The sequence below is a fragment of the Phyllopteryx taeniolatus genome, chromosome 7, assembly GCF_024500385.1.
Source record: "Phyllopteryx taeniolatus isolate TA_2022b chromosome 7, UOR_Ptae_1.2, whole genome shotgun sequence".
Taxonomy (NCBI): domain Eukaryota; kingdom Metazoa; phylum Chordata; class Actinopteri; order Syngnathiformes; family Syngnathidae; genus Phyllopteryx; species Phyllopteryx taeniolatus.
This window is the reverse complement of record NC_084508.1, coordinates 10,812,170-10,839,317: the sequence shown is the minus strand read 5'-3', so window position 1 is coordinate 10,839,317 and position 27,148 is coordinate 10,812,170. Positions and strand designations below refer to the sequence as shown.

Sequence of the window (27,148 nt, the reverse complement as noted above, 5' to 3'; positions counted from 1 at the left end):
TGATTTTATTTATGAAGGGGGGGGAATGTTCAAAGCTACCTGGCCCTGTGTGAAAAAGTTATTGCCCCCCTAAACCTTCGCCACCCTCAGCAGCAACAACTGAAATCACGCGTTTTCTAGAACTGGCAATGAGTCTTTCACGTCTCTTCCTTGCAGAATTTTATTTTTTTTTATTTTATTTTTTTTAAATTCAGCAACACTGGAGGGTTTTCGAGCATGAAAGTCCTAGTTAAGGTCATGCCACAGCATTTACGTTGGATTCAAGTCCGGACCACTCAAGTGTTTCAGGTGCTTTGTACACAATGTTTTCTGACAAGGAGCTGAGCGGCAGGCAAAATTCCAAACAAGTGTCTATAGGTTATTACTTATAAGCTATTTATTCAACTGTATTAATTACTGCATAGTAAGTTGTAGTGGTGTACAAACTACATTGTGTCCTGATATTTTTGCAAGTTCAAAAAAATAAGTAAATAAAAACAGCAATATTTAAATATATTTTATTTTAAACTAATGTAATTAAAAATAATTCAAATGTGTTTAATAATGCAGTTATTTATAATACTAATTCAATGTAATATTTCAGTTATTCTAAATGCATTTAAAATGAGAATTATTTTTATTTTATGGTGGCTATTAAGTCTACACACACACACACACACACACACACACACACACAGTTTAAACACCTGGTTTTCGTGATATAAAACATTTGACCAATATGACCCAGAAGTTAGAATCATGTTATACTATATTAAAAATAAAAACTACAAATTTAATTATATCAATTCAACTATGTATGGTAAGTATTAAGTACAGTAAATGTCATTTAGTAGTAACTTAAATAGCAACATTTAGGTGTAAACCAGGCTTTCAATAAATATACTAGTAATTCATATAATTAGAGCATTTTACTTCCCTCGCCGTTTTCTTTTTTGGGGGGGGGGGCATATTTGCTCATTAGTTGAATGCAAAACTACACAAGCGGCCCTTTCTTTTTGTCAATGAACCAGCTGAACCGAGGGGGTGTTTTCTCTTCCCTCCTGTTTCAACAAAGCAGAATGCGTCGCTTGTGCAACTCCTACGAGCGAGCGCCACATTCTTTGCATATCCCGGACAAGAGGCGCAAGACAAGCACATGCTTTTCTTCTTTGTTGCGACGCAGCACAATGTCACACTCTAGTGTGATGACGACATAAAGGCTACACAACAATCTAGCCACAAACAAAATTTGGATAGTGAAATTTCACCTGAAAGCCCAATATCCTGAGCAAAACAGACACCAAGACATGTGCACGCAACGCACATAAGATCATTTATAACATGGTTTATTGGCATTTTATTTTTCAATACACTATTTCGAAAATAGAATGCCGTACCAATGCAATTAGTCATTTTGTTGTAAAACTATTTACAGATAAAAGTATTTTCAAGTCTTCTTTACAGTCATCTGTCCACAAAGAGGTGACGTGAGAACATGGGGAAAGGTGTCTTAAGTGAAAGGCAACCAGTGTGATACTCAACTTGCATGTCAGTGAACATCTCTTCATACACGGTGCTTTCCCCATAAACTCAAGAAAAACGAACCAAGCGAATGTGGAATCCCCCTCCACCCCTTTGTGGAAGTCATGGACCACGTTATTCCCCTCCCTCTCACGTTTCACATACAAAACACGACAAGAAACGCAGCCAAAATCATCTTTGGAATCCGTAGTTGGTGTGACGGGTTCGCGAGGTCATACTTTTTGGGAGGTTCCGTCTTTGCGCCCTAGGCCTTCTTCATCTTGCCCATGGGAGCGCTGCCGTTTTCGTGATGCGCCGTGCCGTTGCTCGTGCAGTGTTTGACGCCGTTCTCGCGGTGCTTGCCGTTTGCGTACACGGTGGGGGCGGGGACGGCGGCGGGTGTGGCGCTGTTCTGGCACGGCTTGATGTCCTGCTTGGGCAGCCGCTTGCCCTTGACGTACGCCTGCACCCAGAAGTTGGAGAAGAGCACGAAGAAGAAGGTGCCGTACATCCACACCATGTGGATGATCATGGGGAACTGGTAGTCGCAGCTGTCCATGAAGTAATACTGAGTCACGTGAAGAGATACCAGGACGAACTGGATCTGTCGGGGGACCAAAGCAATCCGAATACATTATGAGGGGTTAAAGCGAAAAGGAGGAGGAACAGAAGGAGAAGGGAAAGAAAATAGAAAGAAAAAAATGAGAACTAAAAAAGAAATCATGAAAAAAAGAAGAAAAGGGAAACAAGAAAAAACATGGAAAAAAGAAAAACTAAAGAAATAGAAAAAAGAAAAGTCGAAGAGTGCTTAAGGAGTACACGTACAAGCTGAATGGCCGTCATGTATTTCTTCCACCAAAGGAACTTCTGGAAGCGAGGTCCGGCCGCAGCAAGGAAGTAGTAGAAGTACATGACCACGTGGACGGAAGAATTCACCATAGCGTGGAAGGATCCCATTCCACCTGAGGTCGGAGCCACACATCATATAAGGCAGGGTTTCCCCCAACTTGGTTTAGCCAAGGCAAATCAGAAAAAAAGAATATGCAGCCTTCTCCCGCAATATCGCGCTTCACGAATTGCGGCCCAAGTCGTGCATCTTCTTCTCAGTTACCCAAATCCCCCGCTATATCGAGAAAATATACACATTTTTGCAAGGGTTTGCTGCTTTTTACATTCAAATAAGACTGTACAGTATTGTTCATGTTAAACCGCAGTAAAAGTCAATATGTATATAAAATAATGAACATTTGAGCAGCCTCCTGCGATTTTCAAGCTCTTGGACTTTGACCCACCAAGCGACGTGGTCCAAGGCGATCATAGTGGACCACCGCCAAAAAGGTTACAGTTGGCGACTTCGCTGCACACCAACCAATTGAGCACAAGAGACAAACTGTGACCCTGTATCGGATTCTGAGGCTCCCTCCGCATATAATAGAATGAATGTACTGTATTATTTTTCATTGAACCACAAAAACATGGCTGGATTGTCAAGGAAGAAGCGGCTGGACGCAGAGAGGAAATGATTATAAAGGAGAGAGTGTGGATATTTTGAGAGGCTGTTGGCAATGATGGGTCGACCGATTCACGGACGGAAGCTTTGCTTTTCAGCATTAAAAAGAACAATGACCATGTTTTGCGTTCTTGCCACAGGTACAAATGAAATTAGAAAAAGTTTAATAATATGGTAAAACTATATATATATATATATATATATATATATATATATATACCATGATCTTTCATGGCACTCACCAATATACCCTATGGGACAACGTAGGGATACTGACCGTGAACATCAGATCTAGCTAGAAATGCATCCTCAGTGTCCACTTTGTGGATATTTTATTATCTCACATCTTTGCACAATACATGGGTGAGACAAAGGTCAATTAATTTGTGAGTGCGAAAGTGATGACAGCCATGGATTTCGAATTTAACGTTTTAGCTGATGATTGACAGTGACGGGGTCACAGTCGAAGGTTTAAAGGGTATATATTTAACACCTGCTGATTCCCGAATCACTATTCGCAAACTCACCTTCTTGCAATTCTTGCAGTAGAACAAAAATTGCAGAGAAAGGTTTGGATTACTATTGGCAGAAGTGGAAGTTAACAGCGGATCAGCTGCGAATATCATCTCAATAGGAAGCCATTATTTTGAAACAAACCAATATAGCTTAACATGCTTGGAAGATTATACACTTACGATTGGGCAAAGACAGATTTACGTTCCTAGTACTAACAACAGTCGCCTGTGTTTTTTTATGAAAATTCACAATTGTCCCCCCCTCCGAACAAAATGGCTGGACATACCAGGTTGTCATCAGACTATGCTAAACAGTTATCACTGCGCCAGCGTCTCCGGAGACAAAGGTTCTTTGACAAGATAGCAAAAGACTGGAATGCAGGTAGCGTGCAGTCACGTCCGCGATTCAAGCCAAGTTGAGTTCATGTGTACTCACCGGGAGCATAGCCAACTCCCCACCACCAGGTCCAGGGCATGAAGGAGTGGTGGAAGATGTGTAAGAAGGTGATCTGGCCGCTCTTTTTCCTCAACACGAAGAAGATCTGTCATAAATGAAATTCTCAAGTACTACTACAAACACAAAACTGAATTGTGTCCTCCAGGTTTACGCCGGTGGGAAACAATCCAAAATGTGTGACTTACGGTGTCCATGAGCTCAATAATTTTGGAGAACCAAAACAGCCAAGCCACCTCGACCATCTGAAGGAAAAGACAGTCGAGAGTTCCATCAGAGCCATCGCTCATAAATAGTCACAATCACTTGGGAATGGGACAGTTTTATCGATATCGTGATAAAGCATTATCGATTTCTCTTACGGTACAGTATCGACACGCAAGCGTCAAATATCGATATAGCTGTCCGAGCTCAGTACTCTCCTCCATGTCATGTCATCACTGCATATCTGAATGACCAATGAGAACATGTTTCATTACATACTGTGCAAGTCCACTTAATGTTTCACAGTTGGTACTCAATTGTTTTCATTACTGGCTTGTTTGATTCTATACAAAAAAGAGGAAGGCAAACTTACTTATCGATCACAATGTCAAATTATATTTATTTATATTTATCTAGAACAGAAACAAAAAAATCTGTTTTTAGTGGTTAGATGTTATAGAGTCAGCTGTATATTTGAAATGAAATCATCTATAAACAATTCATTTGTATTGGTAATGTAATCGGTAATTAGCTTGAAACTATATTAAACTGTTTTTGGAATCATAATTTGTGGTATGTTTACAGTTTAAACTATCAATATAGGTAAATTTAAACACACTGGGTGGGTGGCGATAATTGTTCACGCCAGAGTTCGGACCCTACTCTAGTTGATGATGTTGGTCGAATACATTTGTTAAGCACTGTACATGCTCGTCTGTCCAGGTTGTTCGGCGATGCGTAGTAATTTTGCGAGGGGACTCGCCTCCCAGGCGTCTTTCAAGCCCGGCATCAACGTTAATGGTGACGATGGCACAATCGGGACATTAGTGATCTCTGTTATGGCAACAATTTCTATATTGCCACAATAAACACCAGGAGTTGACTTTCTAGGTTGTTTGCGATAAGAGGAGAGACTGTGTAGAGCAGACTACAGAATAGAGCGTACGCGATCTTCTGAGTAACATGGCGGATGCAGTCGCACTTCTGCTAAACACTGAACTGACAATAACCTTCTGCAATGAAGCCACATCCTGCTTTCATCATGTCGAAAGACAAAACACATTGGGCCTGATTCACTCAAAGGTTTGCACATCATGCAAAAAACGGGCGCTAACTTGATTGCTCACACAAACATTTATAAGCTGATAGGGTTCCATGGTGTACTAAAAAAGTATCATGATGATATGATATTTCGCCGTTCAAATTATGATACCACTTGTTGTAAGTAGGCTACTGGTATTTTTATTTTTTGGCAGAAACTGAGGCAAAAAGCGTCACTCCTCAGAGTGTGCGTGAGAAAGAAATGGCCACAAGTGTTTGCGCTTGTCCGCAGCTTGTTCAAAAAAAAAAAAAAAAAAAAAAAAAATACATTCTGAATTCTGTAAACATTTTGCCTACAAGGCAAACAGTCAGTGTAAGAAGGTATATGTAAAAAAAAAAAAAAAAAAAAAAGCATGTGTGGTGTGATTTAGGAAACCTGAAATGATTTGCAATGTCTGATTTTTGCATTTATAAATAGCGTGTATGAAACGCAGGATGAAACTAGCATGCAAAGTGGTGCCAGCGTAACATAGGCAAGATGAGAGCCCTTCAGTAAACATCTTTGAAACCTGAAATCACCCCAAAAATTACTGCGATATATCGTCTATTCAGCAATGCAATCTTAGAGCTTCTGAATGATTTACAAAGGAGGAGTGATGCCATTTGACAAAGCCATTTCAACTCTGCATTTCCTTACGCCCGGATCATTGAAGCACACACTGTGATAATCGGTGCTGACCTTCCCCAAAGCGGTTTTCCAGCTGTGCTGTCCCAAGTTTTAAATGCAATGTTACGCAGGATGGGCACAAATATCCAATCGCCACACACTCGGGATGAGTTCAATCAAACAAAACAAGAAAACTATCAGCGCTAACCACAGCACAAAACCCAATTTTAATGCAGCAGTCTCCACCACTTTCACACCTATTGCCAACAGCGCACGTATTCTGCTCGAGTGAAAAATTTAGCGCCCAGTATTTGGAATCTTTGTATATAAAGGCCCATTAGCCACAATTCCCACCTTTGGTAGCTTGAATTGAAAAAAAAATCCTAAACTTACTCTTAGTGCTTCAGGGCTGTCGGAAACATCGATTGCATCACATCGCCAAGTATACGTCGTGGCCCATCCAGACATAAAGAACTAAAAATGACAAAGGATCAGGTTAAAATCTTGAAATAACATTCAGAATACAGCCTCAATAGGATTGAGGATGGAGAAACAGACTCACCTCATAGACGATGTATATTGAAAGCACCACTAGCGCAAAGTTATAGACTATCATGGCCTCCTTCAGCTGGAAGGGCTTGCGATTGGCCATGACGCGAGGGCCCAGGTACAGTACGAAGAACAGGTAGCACAGCAAAATTACAGTCATTGGAATAGGACTCTGCATCAGTAGGTGATCCTTCAGCCGAGGATCTGGAGGAAGAATACACTGGTTTAGGGATGCGAATTAGATTACACTTGGGGGGCGGGGGGCGGGTAAATGTCATTGGCTAACTTCTTAAATATTATTAATCTATGAATGCTCTAAAATCCTGTTTTAATGTCAGTATAATATGAAGCAAATGAATGCTGCCAGAATTAACTTGTGCCGTACGATGGATGATGACTTTCTAAAGCCGATGTCATGTTCTTCTTCAGACTACAAACGAGTTGAGTGAATCAAGAGCGCCTCTGCTGGTTGCAGCCAAGTAGTGCGCTCCATTTGGACTGAATTGCTACAGGATGTGATTTGTCAACATCGGTTTCATACACTTAAGAGAAGCGAAAGTTTAATGCATAATTATTGCCCCTCCCTACACTGATGAACATATTTTTAAAAAAGAAGCAAAACAACTGTGTAGTGTTATTTAAAGGTGGAAAAAAGACTGACCAATTCCTGCGACGAGGTAGCCATAGATATCCATGGCATGTGAGCCAAACTCCTTAATCTTCTGCAGCATGTCTGCTGCTTTGTTAGCCAGTTATCTGAAAAAAAAGTGACGAAAAGACATGAACTCAAACTCAAATACAGCAAATCCCACCACAACCTCAAAATAAAACCAGTTTGACTTTTTTTTTTGGTTCCATATTTCACTTATTCGTTGCAATGATGGGACAAGTTCCTTCCCAATTTCTTTTGTAGAACCTTGTGACATGTTTGGCAGTCTGCACCAGTTCACCCCTCATAAAAAAAAAAAAAAAAAGTGGTTCATCATTAATCAACAATGGAACTTTCACAGACGTTAGGAAATTAAACGGTAAGTTTACTAAAGTCACAAGACTTTCCCAACATCTTAAATGTGTTGCTACGGAGGAACATCAGAGAGAAATCATAAAAGGCCCGTGTAAGCAAGGAGCTGCATTTTGGGACGATTCCTGATTCAGTTGGACGAAAATGTAACTTCACCCAAGCCAAGTACTTGCCCAAACCAAACAACCCCAATGAAAATCCCGGGAAGCCTGGCTCTGCTCATACGACATGGCCTGACATCAGACGAGGAGGGGTCGCGGGGGAAGTGGGAACGGCATTCCTCGTCCTAAGCCGAGGCGCCACTCCTGGCTGCTTACTCACAACTTATCCCAACACCCAAATTTTGAGGGGAAAATAGTAAAAGTTCCTGAGCAGACTCAAAGTAATTGTGGCCTTACTCACACAGAATGAGTGCTACTACAAAATATGGCGAGCATGCACACAGTAATGTTACTCGTACTGTAAACCCTCAAGGCTATGAGGACAAACGGGGCGTGTTCTCCTCTGAAAGTGGAGGCAGAGAGCGCCATTGTTTGATGTACAATCAACAATAAACGACCGCACAAAAGCAGCCCTCCTTGAGCCAATATCATTATGAGACGATACGTTGTCGTGAAGGAACGCAAACAAAGGAGGGTTAAGTATTTACTTTAGATAGGACAAAAAAAAAAAAGATTTGGAATTAGTAACTCATGGCGAGGCATTCAGTACAAATAATTTCTTTGGCGCATTGAGCATCAACGCGTAAGGAAACAAGACGTTTTTCCCAAGTACAGTAGCGCCATGAGATATGAGCCAACGTTCGATTTTTTTGCTTTGACTTGAGAGCAAAAATTTGAAATATGTTAGCGGTACGTATGGTGGCAGTGAACTCTACTAACTTTACAACAAGCAACAGTTTAGCAGATTGTGAACAATTAAAAAAAACAAAAAACTGATTGCCATTCCCCGTTCTAGTTTACTATCAAATTAAATGTAAAACAAATACACGGTATTTAAAACAATTACATATTTCTTTCTTAATAAAGTCCGTTTCGCTTAAGGCTAAGAGACAATGCAAAAGGCCACAGCTGGGTTAATGAATATCATTGGCGTTGTGGCTTTATGACCCCTTTTAACAACGGTTATTTGAACACAAATGGTAGAGCAACGGTGAATTAGGCCGACAATAGTAATACTCAAACATATTCTTTATCCTTTGTAAAAAAAAAATAATAATAATAATAAATCTTACAGCAGTTTACTGAGCCAGTTGTCCAACTATTTTGTGTTTTGCTGTCTGTATTATACTGCCCCCAAGTAGTCAAGAAGCACAGACCAGAAGGAGCAGCACCATATCCTATGAAATGAGGCAAAAAAAATCAATAATTAACATTCTATTTAATTATGTCATTACGCTGTTTTTATAAATACTATATGAAGGAGTGTCATGTTTCATTTGAAAAAAACATTACAAAAAATTTGTTGGATAAATTACATTTTTTCTTTCAGTGGGGAAAGATGAGTTGAGATGTTACGAGCGTGGTCACGGAACAAAATAAATGTATTTCAAGGCACCACTATATGACTTTTTTTCTCACAAGAAAGCAAAAATTGACAACGCAACAGCTCGTATTTCAGAAATCTTGAAAGACGGTACAATCGAAAGTCAGGATACTACCGTACTTCGTCAAAATTGAAGCAGCAGTTACCAATTTCAGGCCACATTGAGATCTCAAGTAGTGCTCCAAACACACAAAACAAACAAGTTCCATACAAAACTGACTGATTCAAAATCGATTAACTCTGCGGAGACATGAAGTGAGAGCTATCAATTTGCAACATACTTTGCATTTCAAAGTAATTCCTTTGAAATAATTCCTGTAAAGAAACAATACACAATTTACTTTGTGTGCATTCACCGAGTCAGTGTTCGTCAAACTTGAGCAGCAAAACAACCATGTAATTTGTAAAAAAAAAAAAAAAATGATATACATAATAATTTTTTTAAGTATTTGGACAGCCTACTTCAAATAATCCAAACACATCAGGACCTGCCTGTACACAGTGCACTTTGAGAAACATTTAAGTCAAACTTCAAACATTTAAGTTCACCACGGTACGTAGTCGTCCTCCCGCTGACTCGTCAAAACGTATTTAGACAGCAGTTTTGTCCGAGCGTTATCGCAAATGGTGGTGTGTAGCATGACAACATCAGATAAATGACATTTCACAAAACTCTGTAGCTGTTGTTGCGCAACGGTGAGGTATTTGCGGTGGGTGCCTTGCACACTCATGTTGGTGATGAGTGCAAACTTCAAGGTCTAGTTCAGAGTAAAAAATGCTGAACAGTTAAGTCAACCACATGATCAATCGTCATGTGGGTGGGAAAACACACCTATACTTTGAATTGTGAAGTTAAAAAACATACCGTAGAGGCTCAGCAGAAAGGAAGGTGGAACCCCTCACTTAACTGGGACTTATGCTGGATTCTTGGATTTTTTAAAATGTATTTATTTTTTTTCAACAGCAACATGATTGGCTCTGTGCTGCCAACTTGCTACTTTAGCATCGATAGGTGGCTAAAAGTAGATTTAAATTTCATGTCTATTCAAGTTCAGGAAACGGGTGGAAAAATGTCCCATCCATGACAACCACAAGGAAAGGGAGAAACAACATGTCTGTCACCAGAGACCCAGATGAAGACCAAAGTTGAAGGAAATTGAAATTAAACGTCCTTCGTTTCAACATTTCAAATGTTCTTTTCCTACTTTGCCCTTCTCTTCAACGTATACTAAACAGGACCACCAACTGTCCTCATCTCCATTAATTATAATCTTACACACACTGATTTATAAGAGTAGTGATTTCAGCCAGTCATCCCTTATACATTAAAACTACACTGCCAAACCTTTTCATCTCAAGACCCAAATTAGAAACTTGGTTCCCATGGAGGACCCAAACTTACAAAAATGAAAGTCTTGCCGTATGAACACAAGCTCAATCGCTCACTTTCCCCACCGCCCTCGGCTGCACTGGCGCCAGCGCCCGACTCGTTCATCCAATCACACTTAGACACTCCATCCAATCACCTTCAGATATCTTCATGGCTTCGCAGACAGTCGGAACTTGTAAAACTCACACCAACTTACATAACTGCAGTGTTGCTACTCATTACGGTATATAGTATAGTATATAATAGTATATACGATAGTAGTATACTGTGTATTTTTTTTAAATACAGGAGGCAGTGCTTTGCAATTATGTATTGCGAATGCCTTTTCAGATGGGCTTTCATAGCGCTTGTCTGCTTTTGTTATATTTGAGGATAGACTTGCATATTTTGCGAGTGACTGTGTTAGTGGAATAGTTGATTTATCGACTCATCGGTTCAGCCCTACAACAAACACGTTAAAAAAAAAAGTTACCAAGAAATTGTGTTCTGCTTGAAAATAAAGTAATTTGACTAAATTCCCTTCATTGACCATTTGCCAAGTCAGATATTAAATATAATTTCTCTGAATGTTTGTTTCTATGTGCCCTGCGATTGCCTGGCGACCGGTTCAGGGTGTGCCCCGCCTCCCGCCCGAAGATAGCTGGGATAGGCTCCAGCATCCCGCGAACCTACAAAGGATATGCGGTAAAGAAAATGGATGGATGGATGAATGCTCTAAATCCTGTTTCCATGCCAGTATTGTACTGTACCGATTAAGGCTGCCTGGCGGAGGCATGACGTAGCATGGATGAGCTCAATTCCGCATTCTTGAGGTCATCTTGTTCTTCGAAAGTAAATTGAGCGTGAATCCACAACACCTCTGCTGGTTTAACCCAAGTAGCGCACGCCCTCCTCCCGCAATTGCATGAAGAGACGATTAACAGACACAAAGTGCTCACAATCAATTCATTGATAAGAATGCCCAGCCCTACTGATAATAGGCGACGCAACAAAAAGTAACCAACCCAGAACCCATTTTGGGCAGCAACCCCAGCTTTGGGAAACACTAAAACGGAAGACAGGAACTTCCCTAATCGTCCAAAAAAAGTGTGCGTAGTTGTTTCCGACCCACATGATACTGCAACCCATGATCTCCTTCAGTCAGTGCCCCAACCAGAAAGACTAAACAACAACATTACGGTCGCATTACAGACAGATTTTTAGTGTGATTTGTTTTAGCAGAGCCTTGACAACAACGTGGCTGGTTTACATCCAGTGAAGAAGACAAAGTGGAGTGTTTCCTGTTCGGAGTCAATGAATCGCGAGATGGAAAAAAAGGTGGGAAGATTTAATGATGAACAAACAGAGCTGGGATGAGTGGCTGGGGAAAGAACATCCAAAGTACAAAGTGGAGCATCAGTTTGTTAGGGTAAAAGGCCCAAAACTGAACCTCCAGCACTGGAGTACACGCTTGAAAATAATAAAAACAACTTGGGAAACTAAATGAAAATAAAATAAAAACACAGCACCGCTCAAGGACAAGTTATTTCGACTTCAAGTGTGTGCCTTACCTTGCTGGTCGGCGGAAAAAAAAAAAAAGAAAAAAAAAAGAAAAAAAAAAGCTGAATTTGCAGCTTCGGTAACTAGGGCCAGCGTTGAGAGAATCCTCTGGGAGCCTCTCTCATGGAGAGAAGAGTGGAGCGAGTAGAAACTGCAGTGCAATGAGAGAGTGTGTGGCACAGAGAAAGAGGAGGGGGCAATGGGGTTGGGGGGGGGTATTCAACCGACAAACGCGACTGGTACAGCCGTCTTCCGAATCTCCACCCTCCCTGACTCACCCCGGTGGATGAATAACCAGCACAGAAACGGAAGAGGGAGGGAAAGAGGCTGGGAACGACGGCCGGAGAGCGCATGCGGGAAAGCGAGAGAGGCGAGCTGTGTGGGGTCAGAGCGTGCTGAACCCTATTTAAACAGGCACCATGCAAAAAAATGAAACTAACCAGTCTGAGACTACAGCCTGACTTTCAGCTCAACTTCCCCCACCCCTCAACAACTCTCCTGGCCACACCCTACACACACAACTGTCCTGGCCTCACCCTACACACACAGACTCACACGGAAACCTCACTCAAGTTGCGCCGATATTATTCACATGAAGCGCCCGTTATCATGAAGGGTGTCCATTATTCTCCTTTTATTGCAGCTTTGCTGTACTGTGCAAAGGTTTAGTTTGCCTGTTTAATGGCGGCAGACATTATAACTGCAAAACAGTAAATAGTCGGCAAGCTGCAGTTGATGACTGGGTTCCATTCGTTTTTCGAAAGGTCAATTTCTGCAACTTGACATTGTGGTGTTATTTCATAGGGGAAACCGGCCCAATTGCGCGTAAGGTGCAAAAGGGGGGTAGAAATATTGACGGATGTAAATTTTGAAAATCTGGGACACTTTCCAATAGGAACACATTTCGGTTATTGATAAAAATTGTATCATATGCGATTATAATGTAGTATAATGTAGAATTCTTCATGAAAAGAGGCTTGGAGCAGTTTATTGCCACTCCCAGTTGAAGTTTACTTTCACACTAAACATAAAACAAAGAATTACATGTTGTGTATTTATAACAACCACATAGCTTTGCCTTGGTTATATCCGCATAGCTTAATGCTAACAAACGATAAAAAAAATAAAAATAAAAAAACTGCATAGACTGGCTAACAAATAGATAACGTTAACGCTGTTATCCAATGGATATTTGAACATAAAGTGTGTAGCAGCACATGTATACAAACAATATTGCAATTGAGGCATATATTCTTTATTCCCTGCAAAAAACGACAAATATTACAGCACCTTACTGAGTCACAGAGTAGTGGTGACATTTGTTAGTTTGTGTTCGTATGGCTATTATATGTCCCCCTGGTGACTAAGGTACAGCACAAAGAATTTAATTGTATGAAATCATGATGCACAAACTGTTTAATTATTTACATTCTAGTTATGGTATTACTCTATCATATTATACTTTTATAAAAACTTAAGAGTGCTTTTAAAGTGTTTTTTTAACATTACAATTTTTTTTGTTGTGTTTTGTGGGGAGGCCATAATGGATTAATGGCATTTCCATTCAATTCAATGTGGAAAGATTATTTGAGATTGGAGTGTTTCGAGTTACAAGGCTGGTCACAGAACAAATTCAATTTGTATCTCAAGGTACCACTGTAATCAACATTTGGTTTCATCATTGGTGGACAAGCAAATGCCTAGATGAGTTTTAGAAATGACATTTGTGGGTTTGATTTGTTTGTGTAGTACTCTTAGTACTTACTCCCTTGTCACTGAAAAACAAAAATATGAATGTTTAAAACATATTCTGTATGATTCTAAATGAACCCGCTTTATATCTGGGTATTTCAAACATGACGTTCCAAGTAAATTTGAGTTAAAGAGTAACATAAATTATGTGTATTTAACAAAACATTCTCGAAAAATATACATCATGCATCTGACAAATGTAGGTGGAGTGCAAGGAAAAGTCATAAGGAATAAACTAGCATTACCATTTTTGGGATTGTTTCTGATGGTGTTCTAATAGAGAGACTAAAAAAAAAAAAGACATGGTCAATAAAGTCAAGTGAAAACAAATTTAACACAAATTTGTTCATCGGGCAGGTCGGTTCTCCATGTTTGGTTCTACGTTGTATATTTCCGTTGCTGATCGACTTTGAAACATTGCCAACACACACAACATATTTGCTTTGTCAGAAGAAAACAAAAACAAAAAAAAAACACCATAGCTGTGTGCCATCACCAACTGACCATGATGTTTATTGAAGGGTTGGCAAGCGCAGCTGATGATCCCGCTCGAAAAAAAATGCTCAATGCCACAAATTCTTTTTGTCTACCACCTTTTGGGACTTTCTCAGTTGCGGAGTAACTTCTTAAATCTGATTTCACTGCCATACCCGTCCGTGTGTTGTCAGAGCTCAAATGTGAAACAGTAGTAGTCACACAATAGCAATAGTGGCATTCTCTATTTGTTACTCGTAAGAACTTAAATGGCCACTGTGGGGAACAATGCACATGGAGACGCAGGAATTTCATTCATAAAAATGGTCAGGTGTCACTCAGGCAGATCATTTGCGAGTGCACAAAAAATTATTATTAAAAAAAAAAAAAAAAAAAAAAAAAAAAAAAAAAGAAAATACCTCGACTCAGCAAATGCTCCAAACAGTAACTACTTTAAAATAATACAACAGTGCTTTCAAGTAAATAGAGCTGGACTTGCCAAAACAAAGTGCAAAGGTGATTTGCAAAGGAGCACAGACCGACTGGGCTGGTTTGACTTGTCATTCAAGCCCCATTGGGGTGCAGGTTGGCGGGTGGGTAGATGGCGGTGGTGGTTGAGTGGCAGCAATCCATCGCCCCTCCTCCAAATACCACAACACACCTGACCGCAAAATACATCACCATCCTGCGATGCAGTCGGTGACAGCACCATTTCAGATATGTCATCTTGCTTCTTACAAATATTAACTTACAAACCAACACTGCCGTGTCAGTAAAAATTCTTCCACAAGTCTGAATTTAGAGATGATTGCCTTCAGTGCAGTACCACGTTGTGCCACAACATGCCGGGCAGCACTAAGGTCTACTCGAAGAGATGCAGCGTAATTAAGAATAAGAGGCAGAGAAGGTCCCCATCTAAGTTCCCGTAATAGTCTTTGTTCCCACAGAGCCGAGAAAACATGCCGCTGAGTTGGGGTGGGCGATTATATGATCGAGATTAGAGATCGCGATAACTTTCCCATCGATCCCGGTGTTCAGCTGTGTGTGTATTTCCTTGCTCTAACATGACGGGAATTTGCGTTGACAACAGCCAATCAGAGTCGTTATTTTCCTGCTCCACTTCTGTTTGCAAAGTTGGAGAAGTAAACCAAAACAGCGTCTCCTCGCCTGGGCCGCACTGGAGACTATCGAGACGCCGACTGAGCCGTGCTCCCGCATAGCCCGCAGCGTCGGCCCGTCCTCTCCCCGGCGACGGGGTTGGCCATCCGGCCGCTCCGCCAATTCTCAACATCGGTTGTGTGGCAGTGTGTCCAAAGTGACATTGAGCAATGCTATTAACTAGCCGATGTGCAAGGTATGTCAGCGCCCTCAAAAATGGGGAACAATGTTTATTCATTTGAAGAAGTAGCACCCAAGTGGTTATGTGAAAAGCATAAAAATGCGATTGCAGTGAGCACAGCCTGTCACGCACTGCTGCCAGCACACTTAGCATAAGCAGTTAGCCACGGCTAGCGGTGAGACCGCCAGGCCAAAACAATCAATTGTGTCATCATTATACATATTTGTAAAATGGCAAAATGTGTTAATCTGTATTGTTAATTTGGATGAATGACATTTGAAAGTAGCAATAATGTTAACAGGTAACGCAGCTTTATAACTGGGGAATGTTAAATGTTTACAATCCAAGTTTTCTTCACTATTCCCGAGGGGGCAGTTTGTTTATTTTGTCTTGGATGCCTCCAAAAATACGCAGGGCATTATATTTTTCTACATTTGCTGCATTGTTGAATGAAAATGGTTCTTATAATTTTCTATCAATTTTGTTTGCTTCGTATGTTAATATGTTTTAAATACTGACTGTGAGGAGTGTTGTTAACAAAAGGCATTAACAAAATGTTGAACTACCCTCTAGCTTCTTTAGTTTTCAGAACAGTTTTAAAACCGGCTATTTAAAAGTTTAAAAACAATATTAAAATTTGTGATAATTGAGATCAGATGATATGATTATTGTGTTAGTACTGTGTTTAGGAAACACGCAGGCTAATTGTAACCAGTCCTGCTTGTACTGCTATATAATGATCAACCCCCTCGAACTACAGCAATATTGCCTTTCAGTTGAAAAAATGGGATGTAGGATATATCACGACATGACAATTTATACACAGAATTCACACGAGTAAGAATATAACATACAAATAGAATTTACTTCACTTGACAGATATACGTAGGTATACGGATCCCCAGACATTTGCTAAACTGAGGGTACGGATTACTAAACTGATTACTAAACTGAGGGTACGGATTACTAAACTGAGGGTACGGTTTACTAAACTGAGGGAACGGATTACTAAACTGAGGGAACGGATTACTAAACTGAGGGAACAGATCATCAATGAATTTTATTTTTCTCGTACCTTGGCACCAGGGGGGCTCCGTAAGAATCTTAACAGGTAATACTACATTAAATTATACTGTCATTTACATTGACTATTTAGGAAAAACAGAAAAAATATATTTGCATAATAAAAACACTGTATATGCATTGAGCAGACGGTTGCAATGAAATGGACAACATGCACTAGAGGCCACGATTACCTTATTTGGTCCACTGCCACACTTATTCAGATAAGCCACAAGACACAGAATCAGTAAAATTCCAGAGACAAGATGTACTGCAGATACACTTCAGTGTCCAACAATGCATCGCCCCATCTCAAGTGATAATAACCTGTGATCTAATGTACCAAAAGCATCACATCATTGGGTGTGGAGCTAAAGGGTTTTGAGATGCTGCCACACTAATTATCATCATCATAATTGCTATATGCTTAAAGCAAAGCAACTCTGTGAGGTTCAGAACATCAAGAGAGCACCGCAAATGCATGAAGGCACCGAGCACAAACCGTCGTCAATTTTCACGCTAGTGCGAGGAGTCGGACATTGCTGTCAGAGCTAGACTTGTTGCACAAATCTCTGTTTTTGTCGTGCCATGTGAAATACTTGCAGTGCACTGAACATGGAATACACCCACGTCTAATTGGACCACACAAACAAAAGTTCCGGTACTTTAAAAAAAAATGTAAACAAACAAACAAACAAAAAAATACAAAATAAAATGTGCAGTGCATGCCAAAGCAACAGGTGGTGCTGGAATGCCTGACCCTGAGGCCATTCTTGCAGATCAGGATCATTTGCATAAAGGGCTAGGCTGGCTTTAAAAATATAAATACAAGAAAGTTATTTATGGATGAGTTACACCTGAGAAGTCGGGCTTGGGAAAAAATAAAAATAACTGAAGCTGAAAAATCTGTACACTTTCATTCCACTATTCCACCGTCCCCTAGAGGTTTCACTTTCATTCGAGTATGCCACCTAGAGGTTATGAAAAAGGTGTCGCCTACACTTTCATTCCAATATGACAGGGGTACATATGACTGCATATCTGTACAATTGTGCTCATAAGTTTACATACCCAGGCAGAATTTGTGAGATATATATATATATATATCAGAATCATCTTTATTTGCCAAGTATGTCCAAAACACACACGGAATTTGTCTCCGGTAGTTGGAGCCGCTCTAGTACAACAGACAGTCAATTTACAGAACACTTTGGAGACATAAAGACATTGACAAAAAAACAATTGTGCAAAAAGATGCAGAGTCCTCTAGCACTTAGAGCAGTTCGAATGACTAATATCGCAATAGTCCGGTGCAATGACCATTGTGCAAAGGGCGCTGATACTTCAAGGAGTGTATGCGGTTTAAAGTGACGAGTAGTGCGATAATCTGGGACAATGGTTGTGCAAATGTTACGGATACTCCTCAATCAGTGTGCAATATTTGTTTAATATGACTGATGACTAAATAACAACCATCATTAATTTCTTTATGGTTATGTTTTGTTTAATGACCATGCTTTTCTGAAATGCTTGACAGTTTAATTTGAACCCCATTAAAATAAAATTGTGTTTCGCCCAGTCCTTCATGTTTTCTTAAATGAATTGTAGACATCTTACAAATTTTGCCTGGGCAAGCAAACATATGAGCACGTGTGTTTTCTGATTTACTAAATAAAAGTAGGGCTGTGAATTTCAAACTAAGAGCAAGTAAATAAAATAAAAAAGTATGTGTTCATATAAAGTTCATATAAAGTTCAGAATAATTATTTGTAACAAAATACAGCTAATACTTCGTGTTTTGATCATGTAGGTAGAAGCAAAATCATTGTAAAAATGCATTATACATGGGAAGAACGGTTTTCAGGAATTTTTATCTCAACTTTGGGGGTGTGCATTATACATGGGTGCGCATTATACACGAGAAATTACGGTAACCCAAATACTTCAAATTGATGAGATTTATTGTTAATACAGTGGATATCAAGTCTACACAGAAAAATGAGACCAAGATAAATCATTTCAAAACTTTCTCCACCATGAATGTGACCTTTAACCTGTACAATTCAATTGGGGGAGGGGAAACAAAAAAAGAAACAACAAAAAAAAAAGGACAAATCGACGATCTGATTGGTTTGATCAGTATCGGCCGATAATTAGCATTTTAAGCTGATCGGCCGATCGGCTTTCATGTCATAATTCGCCGATCTGATCAATGACGTCATCGATCGGCTCCGCCAAAGACATTTACTCCGGGTCGCGTATGAAGCTAGTTTATTTTTAGCCTCGTCACGTGTCTTAGTACTGTAACTATCTGACGGTCAATAATGTTTTTTTCAATCTTGTCAGTGAAAAAACACGTCGTCGGTGTGGGACTATTTTGCGGTGCCTCAGACAACACTTAAGTTATTTGCAGTCTGTGCACAACTGAAGTACGTCGTGGGGAACGCTAAATGCTGCAACACAAATTTGATCGGGCACCTATAGAATGTACACAAGGAGGAGCATGCCGCGTTCAAGCAACGCAATGTGGGGGGTAAAAAAATAAAATAATTTAAAAAAAGGAAAAGCCAAACGGACGCAAACTCTGGACAACACCCCTCCATATAGCTGGGACAGTGAGAAAGTTAGAGTAAGTATGTCATTAATAGTATTTTTTAAAGTAATTTAATTGCAATAAGTTAGCACCCATTATTTCTGTCATGTTGTAATGTTGATTTGACCTAAACTTATGTCAGTGGCCAATCCTTGAAGGCCCCCTAGATGTATTAGATGTTTTAAAGTCTGTTTTAAAGATGTTTTTAAGTCTAAAAAGCAAGAGAATAATTTTGAAGATACATATTCAGTATGCAGTACACAAGTATATATAATAAATGAACATGTAAATAGACACATTGCTCCATCTTGTGATCGGATCGTTGCTGATCGGTGATCGACCCCAAAAATCCTGATCGTGTAAAGCCTACTAGTTTCTAATGTTGTGATATTTGTTTTTGATGTAATTGTTTGAGGGGGAAAAAAGATAAATCATAAAAATAAAAAAAAACACCCCATAAAGAAAACAAAATATTTTTCAATGTGGCCTCATTTGCAAACCATGCAGAACAAGCAGAAGCTAATACATAAATACAATTAAGTTCAGAGTATTCAACCAAAGCAAATTAATAATTGCATGAACAGGATACTACTCAGTACTCAAGTTATTAGTTTACTGGTACAGCCCCCCACCAGCAGACTGGAATGTCAAACGACTAGCTTGAGGACTGACATTTTGACACTTCCTTTGTTTCATTGTGTCTGGGTGCTAAAACTTCACAACCGATCCTTATATTTGAAGTTGTTGCAGGATTGTTTACATTTTCAAGGACAAATAAAATATTTTTAAGCAGCAAAATTGTCAAATAATTTAAAATGTTTTATTAAATTGTATTAAGGGTTGTGTTTAAAGGGCCTTTTTCTCCTAGTTTTGACAAATGTCATTGTCATTTGCCTCTTTTTATTCAAGGGGGGAGAAAATTGATTAAAATCAGAAGATTGATTTTGCTTACAAAAAAAAATAATGTTTTGCTTGGTGGTGTGCTGTGAGATTTTTCCGGTGTAAAATACATGCCACGGGAAAACATTTCATGAATAGAACTCCATGCGACAAATGCCACTTTTTCCACTCGCTGATCTTCTCATTAATCGCGAACAACAGTTGAGGAGAATTATGGTCTTGTGTATTTGCTTCTCTGAGACGGACAAAATTTATTCGGGAATAAAATGGAGGACAACAAGAACGTGGACCGTGGCAGCAAAGCGGAAACCCTGGAGTATAACACTGGAGTTAGTATGGTAATCGTCATCATCATTTTTCTGTGCATCCTTAAAAGTTATGACGACGCAGCAATAATGAATCTGCTCAACCAGTGAGGGACTAGCAGTGGTTATGTCAATTATATGGTTTCAGCTGCTACACTTGGAACCAACGCTTGCAGGTACCGAAAATTTCACCTTTTAGTAACTGCTTTTGCCAGTGGAAGTAGCAACAACGGCCAAGTAAACGAGGTCAAGTAACTGTACCGTTTTTCAGACCAAAAAGGTGCCGGTATGTTCCCAAACTGTAAAAAAAATGTCAAGGGTATACACCCATGACAATTGTAACCCTGAAGGTTTGGAAAAAAATTATAATAATAATAAAAAAAAAAATACATAAATAAATAAAACTGTATATTGGAAAAGACAAATTGGGTAAATGGAAAACTAACGTGGTAGACTACTTGGATTACGCAAGGCTTTGGGTATGACTAACGACATTTGCCATGTCTGCAGTGAGTCATTTTTCTATTTTGAGCAAAGCGAACTTTGATCTAATTATCTAATAAATGTTTTTAAAAATCTGATGTTTCACCTGCATGATAATTTGCACTGCAGAAATTGCTTACTTAGTGAAATACCTTTTGGGATCAGTAGCCTAAAATGAAAAGTAATAAACACTGAAAGCCATTTTTGTGGCCATGTTTGCCAACACACGTGGATAGCTATCTGAGGCCATTGTGAGTTCCGGCCTGCATAAACTACTTAATTTCTTACCCACGATGTCTTTACACAGCAGCAGGTTAAACAACACAACAATTATTAGACACGGGCACAGACACCCACGATGTCTTTACACAGCAGCAGGTTAAACAACACAACAGTTATTAGACACGGGCACAGACAGCAGGAGCCACATCTGGCCTGACAGCTCACTTTTAATTTATTTTATTTAATTTATTTATTTTTAAGTCAAATAAAGTCTAGCCACATGTTTCTTGCTAAATAGATTTGTTCTTTTCATTTTGGCAGAAAATCTGTAGGCCTACTTAAATTGATTAATTACATTTTCACTTTTTAAAGCTAAGACAAGCATTCCCCCCCCTCCCCCAGCAAATCTCTTCTTGACATAAATTGAACAATAGTATTTATATTTGGTTGTCACTGTTTTCCATGACCTCGCTATTGTGAAAAAAAACCAAAATGCCGGGGCAATTGTGCATGCTAAATTATGCTGAGATGATTTTACATTTACAGTGCCGTGGAAAAGTATTGGCCCCCCTTCTCAAAATCTTATATTGTTGCATAGTTTCCACACTTTAGTGTTTGAGATCATCAAACAGATGTAATGAGACACATACCTTCTAAAACGCTCAACTTTCATCTCATCAGTCCATATAATATTCTTCCGAAAGTCTTGGGAATCATTCAGATGTTTTTATGCAAAAGTAAGATGAGCCTTTATGTTGTTTTTGGTCAGCAGTAGTTTTCATCTTGGCACTCTGCCATGGATGTGATTTTTGCCCTAACCCGTCTCCCTTAACCTAAAGCGCGTGTCCTGATACTTATTTGAATCCGTATTGATTAATTAAATGCAGTCCAATAAAGATCTGTTCTGGAGTTGTCCCAATTCAATCATGTGATCGGAAATCAGGGCCGATAAAGTAATCTGATCGGTATCGGGTGAAAAAGATCAGATTGAAATTTTTAAAGGTCAAATAGGTGACAAAAATAATCCTGAATTACAAAGCTATTGCCAAATGGAACAGCAACTTGTAGGTGACGCACAGTAAGAAATGCATTACCAAAACGACTGTTACATCAGTGTTTATCATTAGAAATGGGGTTGGTTATGTGCTGCAATGTATGAAAATTGGTTAACCATTTAAGAAGATCTTTGTTACTGCATTAAGTTGAATTTCTGGTATTTTCTTTTCGATTTTAGTTTGCTTTTTAAAGATGGGTTATTTTAATGCAATTTGCTTCCATTATAATTTGTGCTGCACCAGTTATGCTATCAAACGTTTTTCTGGTTTTTTACTTGGTTTGAATGAGTGCTGCACTAGATAACAAAAAGGTTGGGATACCTTTTTCCATTAAATAAAAAGACAGTTGAGATAAACTGATGTTTTTGTTTTTTTTTTAACCATGCATTGCCGAGGTATTAGATATTATTGATAGGTATTGGCAGATACTCAAAATCAAGTGACTGACTCAGACTCTGGTGCAAAAATGTGATTGAGACATCCCTAACCTGTTCTCGGCCAATTGCTTAATTGCTTCTAGGCCAATTGCTTAATCTTCTTAATCATTAAAAGGTTCCCAGACTTTTAACGCATTCACTGCCATTGACAGTTTTGAAGTCAAATATCCATGTTAATTGGGAAGGCTGGCAGTGAATAAGGTAAGCAAAAATTATGAATTCTCAAGTTGTCTCAAGCTAAATTGAGATTAATAATGACATAAAAACAAGCTAATAGCTTTGGTGCCCAATCAACTAAAGTGGTTACCAATCCCCATCAGTCAACAATTTGTACCCGTTTCCATTGGCCTGACTTTCTGTACTTTGTTTACAATTCAAACATAAGAGCACAGTTTAATTTAAAAGCTGTGCTGTACATTTGTTTGGACTCGTTTTTAACTGTCAAAAGAGGCTCAGGACATTTTGATTTTTTTTTTTTTTGGTTGAAAAATATTTTTGTGACTTAAAACAGAATACGATTTGCAAATCCTTTTCAACCTACATTCAAGACTGCAAACACCTCTCTATAAAGAAAAAAACATTTAAAGATCAAACTGCAACTATTCACTCACTTTGAATTTAATCCCTGCAACACATTCCAAAAAAGCTTGGACAAGGGCATGTTTACCACTGTGTCACATCAGCTTTCTTTTTAACAACACTGTTTGGGAAATGAGGGCAATATATGTTGAAGCTTTGTTGGTAGAATTCTTTTCCATTCTTGCTTGATGTACAACTTCAGTTGCTCAACAGTCGGGTGTCTCCGTTGTCATATTTTGCACTTCATAATGCACAACATGTTTTCAATGGGAGACAGGTCTGGACTGCTGAAAGACCAGTCTAGTACTAGCACTCTTTTACTATGACAAGTCACTGTTAACACATGCAGAATGTGGCTTGGCGTTGTCTTGCTGAAATAAGCAGGGACGTCCCTGAAAAAGTCGGTGCTTGGATGGCAGTATATATTGCTCCAAAAGCTCTACGTACCTTTTGACATCGGCCTTCACAGATATGCAAGTTACACATGCCATGGCCACTAACACACCCCCATACTATCACAGATGTTGGCTTTTGAAATTTGCGCAGATAACGATGTGAATGTTCCTTTCCTCACTAAAGAGAAGCTGGCAGCATTTTGGGGTGTCGTTGATATATGGCTTTCGCCTTTCGCTTTGCATTGTAGAGTTTTAACGTGCATTTGTAGATGCAGCGACGAATTGTGTTAACTGAATGGAGGGTTTTCTGAAGTGTTCCTGAGCTCACATTGCAATATCCTTTATGTAATGCTTTTTTTCCTCCTGCAGTGCCACCTGAGGGATAAAAGGTCATTGGCATTCAGTGGAAGTTTTCGGCCTTGCCGCTGACATGCAGAGATTTCTCAAAATTATCTGAATCTTTTTGATATTATGGAGCGTAGATGATGAAATCCCTAATTCTTTGCAATTGTACGTTGAGAAATGTTCTGTAACTGTTGGTCACGAAGTTGTTCCGAAAGTGGTGAACCTCGCCCCATCCTTGCTTGTGAACAACTGAGCCTTTCGGGGATGCTCCTTTTATACGCAAACATGACACTCGACTGTTTCCAATTAACCTGTTCACTAGTGGAATGTTCCAAACAGATGTTTCTAACTTTCCCAGTTGTGTGTTTCCCCTATCGCAGCTTTTTGGCAACATGTTGCAGGCATCAAATTCAAAATGAAAGACTATTTGCGAAAAAATCTCACTAAAGAGAAGCTGGCAGAAGACTATCTTGTCTTAGTAGTGTATTCAATTCAATATAGGTTGAAAAGGATTTGAAAATTGTAGTCCGAGATTTATGCCTGACACCAGTGATTATGGTAAAGTAATTTGTGTCATATATATATATATAGTCTTCTACGATGACCACAACAGTCAAGCTGCAATCGAGTCAATGCCCTGAGAATTATATGACCTGGCTGAATGGGAACATTCACAGCCACGAACTCAAGAAAAGTAAGAAAAAACAGAACTACTTAAGTTCTTAAGAAAAAAACAGGAGCAATTTTGGTTCCCATCCAGTTTGGGGAAATCAAAAAACCCATTGTCAAAAAATATATGTGGATGTAGACATACAAAACACCTTACTGCAGTGATTCTCAAAGTGGGGTAAAGAATCCCTGCCCAAGTGTAAATCGGTTGTTCAACACATTTGTTTTTAATCTGAAGCGCTGTTTGTTTTTAAACATTTACCCACGTTTTTTTTTTTTTTTTACTTTACGTGCAATACATTTTATTTGCAATTTTTCTTTCAGCTGTGTTAATGTACAAACTGTGCATAATGTTCAGTGGCTTAAAATAATATACTTTTTAGGAATAAAGCATATGAACACTAAGGCCCATTTTGCTGCTGTATTTTAATGTTATTATGATGACAGTACTTGGCGAGCTAAGTATTTTTTTAAGGTGGTACTTTGTGTAGAAGAACAACTGCCTTACTGCATTTTACTCCCATTTAAAAAGTTCCTGGGACTAGTTTCGGTCCCTGCCCCAAAGATTGGGAAAAGAAATAAGAGTATTTTGTTATTTCAAATTTTTTTTTGTCGTCTGAGCAAACAAGTAGGTCATGTGACCAAGGTTGGGATGCAATACGAGTATTTTGTTATTTCAATTTTTTTTTTGTAGTCTGAGCAAACAAGTAGGTCATGTGACCAAGGTTATTCATGGGTTTTTGATGACCGTTTACCTCAACCAGGCTGCAATTAAGCAAACTTCCTATTGCACAAACAAAGTCACGATTGAGTTGTATGAAACATCCATCAACAAAGTGGCGAACAAGGTCTAAAGATGAAGACGGTGCGTGTGTCAATGAGTTCTTTGTGTGCAGCGACAGGTATAAAGCTATGACGACGCCAGACGGGCTCAAAGCAGAACGCATGTCATAAGACATTCACAACATTATAGCCATAAAGTCACATATGAAGCCATATTTCACAACATGCAAAGCATAAAACGGGAACAAAATAGCAAGTTTAAACGAAGATGTAATTGCACTCAACTCGGTAAGTGGACATTTAGTATTATCATGGCGTGTTAGTTAGTTACTCACTCACTTTTTATTTTTTATTTTTTTTTTGGTGGTGGTGGAGACTGTCGAGACGAGACGGCTAATGTGGCCCGACGACGCGTGGGTCAAGTTGACTCCACTTGTTCATTTCCACGTCAATCTTTGCAGCCGAGGGGAACAAAAGCCTTGAATGGCGCTCGGGAAAGGTGGAGTCAACCTCCCTCTTTTTCTTTCGACTCACTTTCTCGTCGCCTCATTTGTACGTCATCAACTGACAGCTTCAAACCTTGACACTCGAATTAAAGCCGTCTTGCCTAATTTTTATGATTATTATTTTTTTTTAAATTACTTTAACAATATCAATAAAACATACCAATGTGCTTGCTAAAAATGTGTTTATTCTTTATGTCTGTGTAGATTCTAAGTCATCCAGGTTATTGTAATATGCAAAGGTTGAATAGAAGCCATTGGTCTCTGAATTTGTTGTATTTTTTTCAGTTATAAACACAGATATCATAAATGTTAAGGTAGAATAAGTATTGTTGTTAATAAATTAGCTTTAATTAAATTAAGACTATGAGACTACCTACACACACATTGGAAAAAAATGTAAATGGTTCATTTCACAATCTCCCAGCAGGTGTCCAAGTCAAGGCCCGGGGGCCAGATCCGTCCCACCAAATCATTTTATGTTTCCTGCGAAAGCAAATCATGTGTTTCAACTTTCATAATTCTTGCTAAAATCTGTACCGGGACTAACATTTCAAATTGTCATATGTAATAAATGACCAACATTTTGATAATGGAAGCATTTTTTTGTTTCGACTGAGAAAATGACGAGCCGACCCCACACAAACTGAGTTTGAATGTGCAGTACAATGTATGGAAGCATGGTAATAACAACAAAAAGAATAATTAATAATAATAATAATTAATGTTTCCCTTTACTAGCAAATGACAATGACTATTCAAGATTTTTGCTTTTGTTGTTTTCTAATGTGAGATTTCTCCTCAGACCAAACAAGCGTTGAACATCCCCCCCCCCCCCCCCCCCACACCCCCTAGCATTAAGTTAAATCAACAGCCATAGAAATAATAGATATTTTTACAGATGTGACCATAAGTGCTTCCTCTTGGAAAATGTTCATTTTGTCAAAACGAATATTTGAATTAACATCTTCATGAGGTGAGGCAAGCCGACCTCAGCAAAATAGAAAATACAGCAGGTAAAATGTTTAGCTAAGAAAATAAATAATAATTCAAAAAAGAATCGTCTTGACAAATACATTTGAATTAATCGATAAGATTGATTAATCACCAAGCTCTACAGCGCAACACAGAGCTTTAAATGAACGTCCTGTTGCCATATAAGCCTACAAAACAGCCGCAATGAACACAACAGGGCCATTGCTCTGTGGCCTGCTAAGTTTTCTTAAGAATCGCAGAACCTGATCCGAAACAGGGATAAAGATCTGCTTGTACTTCTCTGTAAAACAATGACTCAACCAGATGTTTAACAGAGGCATA

General features: G+C 39.1%; 1 protein-coding gene across 3 annotated transcripts; it reads right to left on the bottom strand.

Annotated features, from left to right (window-relative positions):
• Positions 1–1,309: 1,309 nt before the first annotated feature.
• On the bottom strand, positions 1,310–25,835 carry elovl1b (ELOVL fatty acid elongase 1b). Of its 3 annotated transcripts, XM_061779406.1 has the most exons (9): positions 11,947–12,329; positions 8,696–8,800; positions 7,102–7,196; positions 6,454–6,644; positions 6,285–6,365; positions 4,168–4,224; positions 3,962–4,067; positions 2,326–2,462; positions 1,310–2,104 (listed from the first exon to the last, which is right to left on the bottom strand). In XM_061779406.1, the coding sequence occupies exons 3-9, from the start codon at positions 7,169–7,171 to the stop codon at positions 1,766–1,768; spliced, it is 981 nt and encodes a 326-aa protein (XP_061635390.1). In that variant the 5' UTR covers positions 7,172–7,196; positions 8,696–8,800; positions 11,947–12,329; the 3' UTR covers positions 1,310–1,765. The 3 variants fall into 3 exon arrangements, with proteins under 3 accessions (XP_061635390.1, XP_061635391.1, XP_061635389.1); XM_061779407.1 differs by lacking the exons at positions 8,696–8,800; positions 11,947–12,329 and adding an exon at positions 25,668–25,835; XM_061779405.1 differs by lacking the exon at positions 8,696–8,800.
• Positions 25,836–27,148: the final 1,313 nt, after the last annotated feature.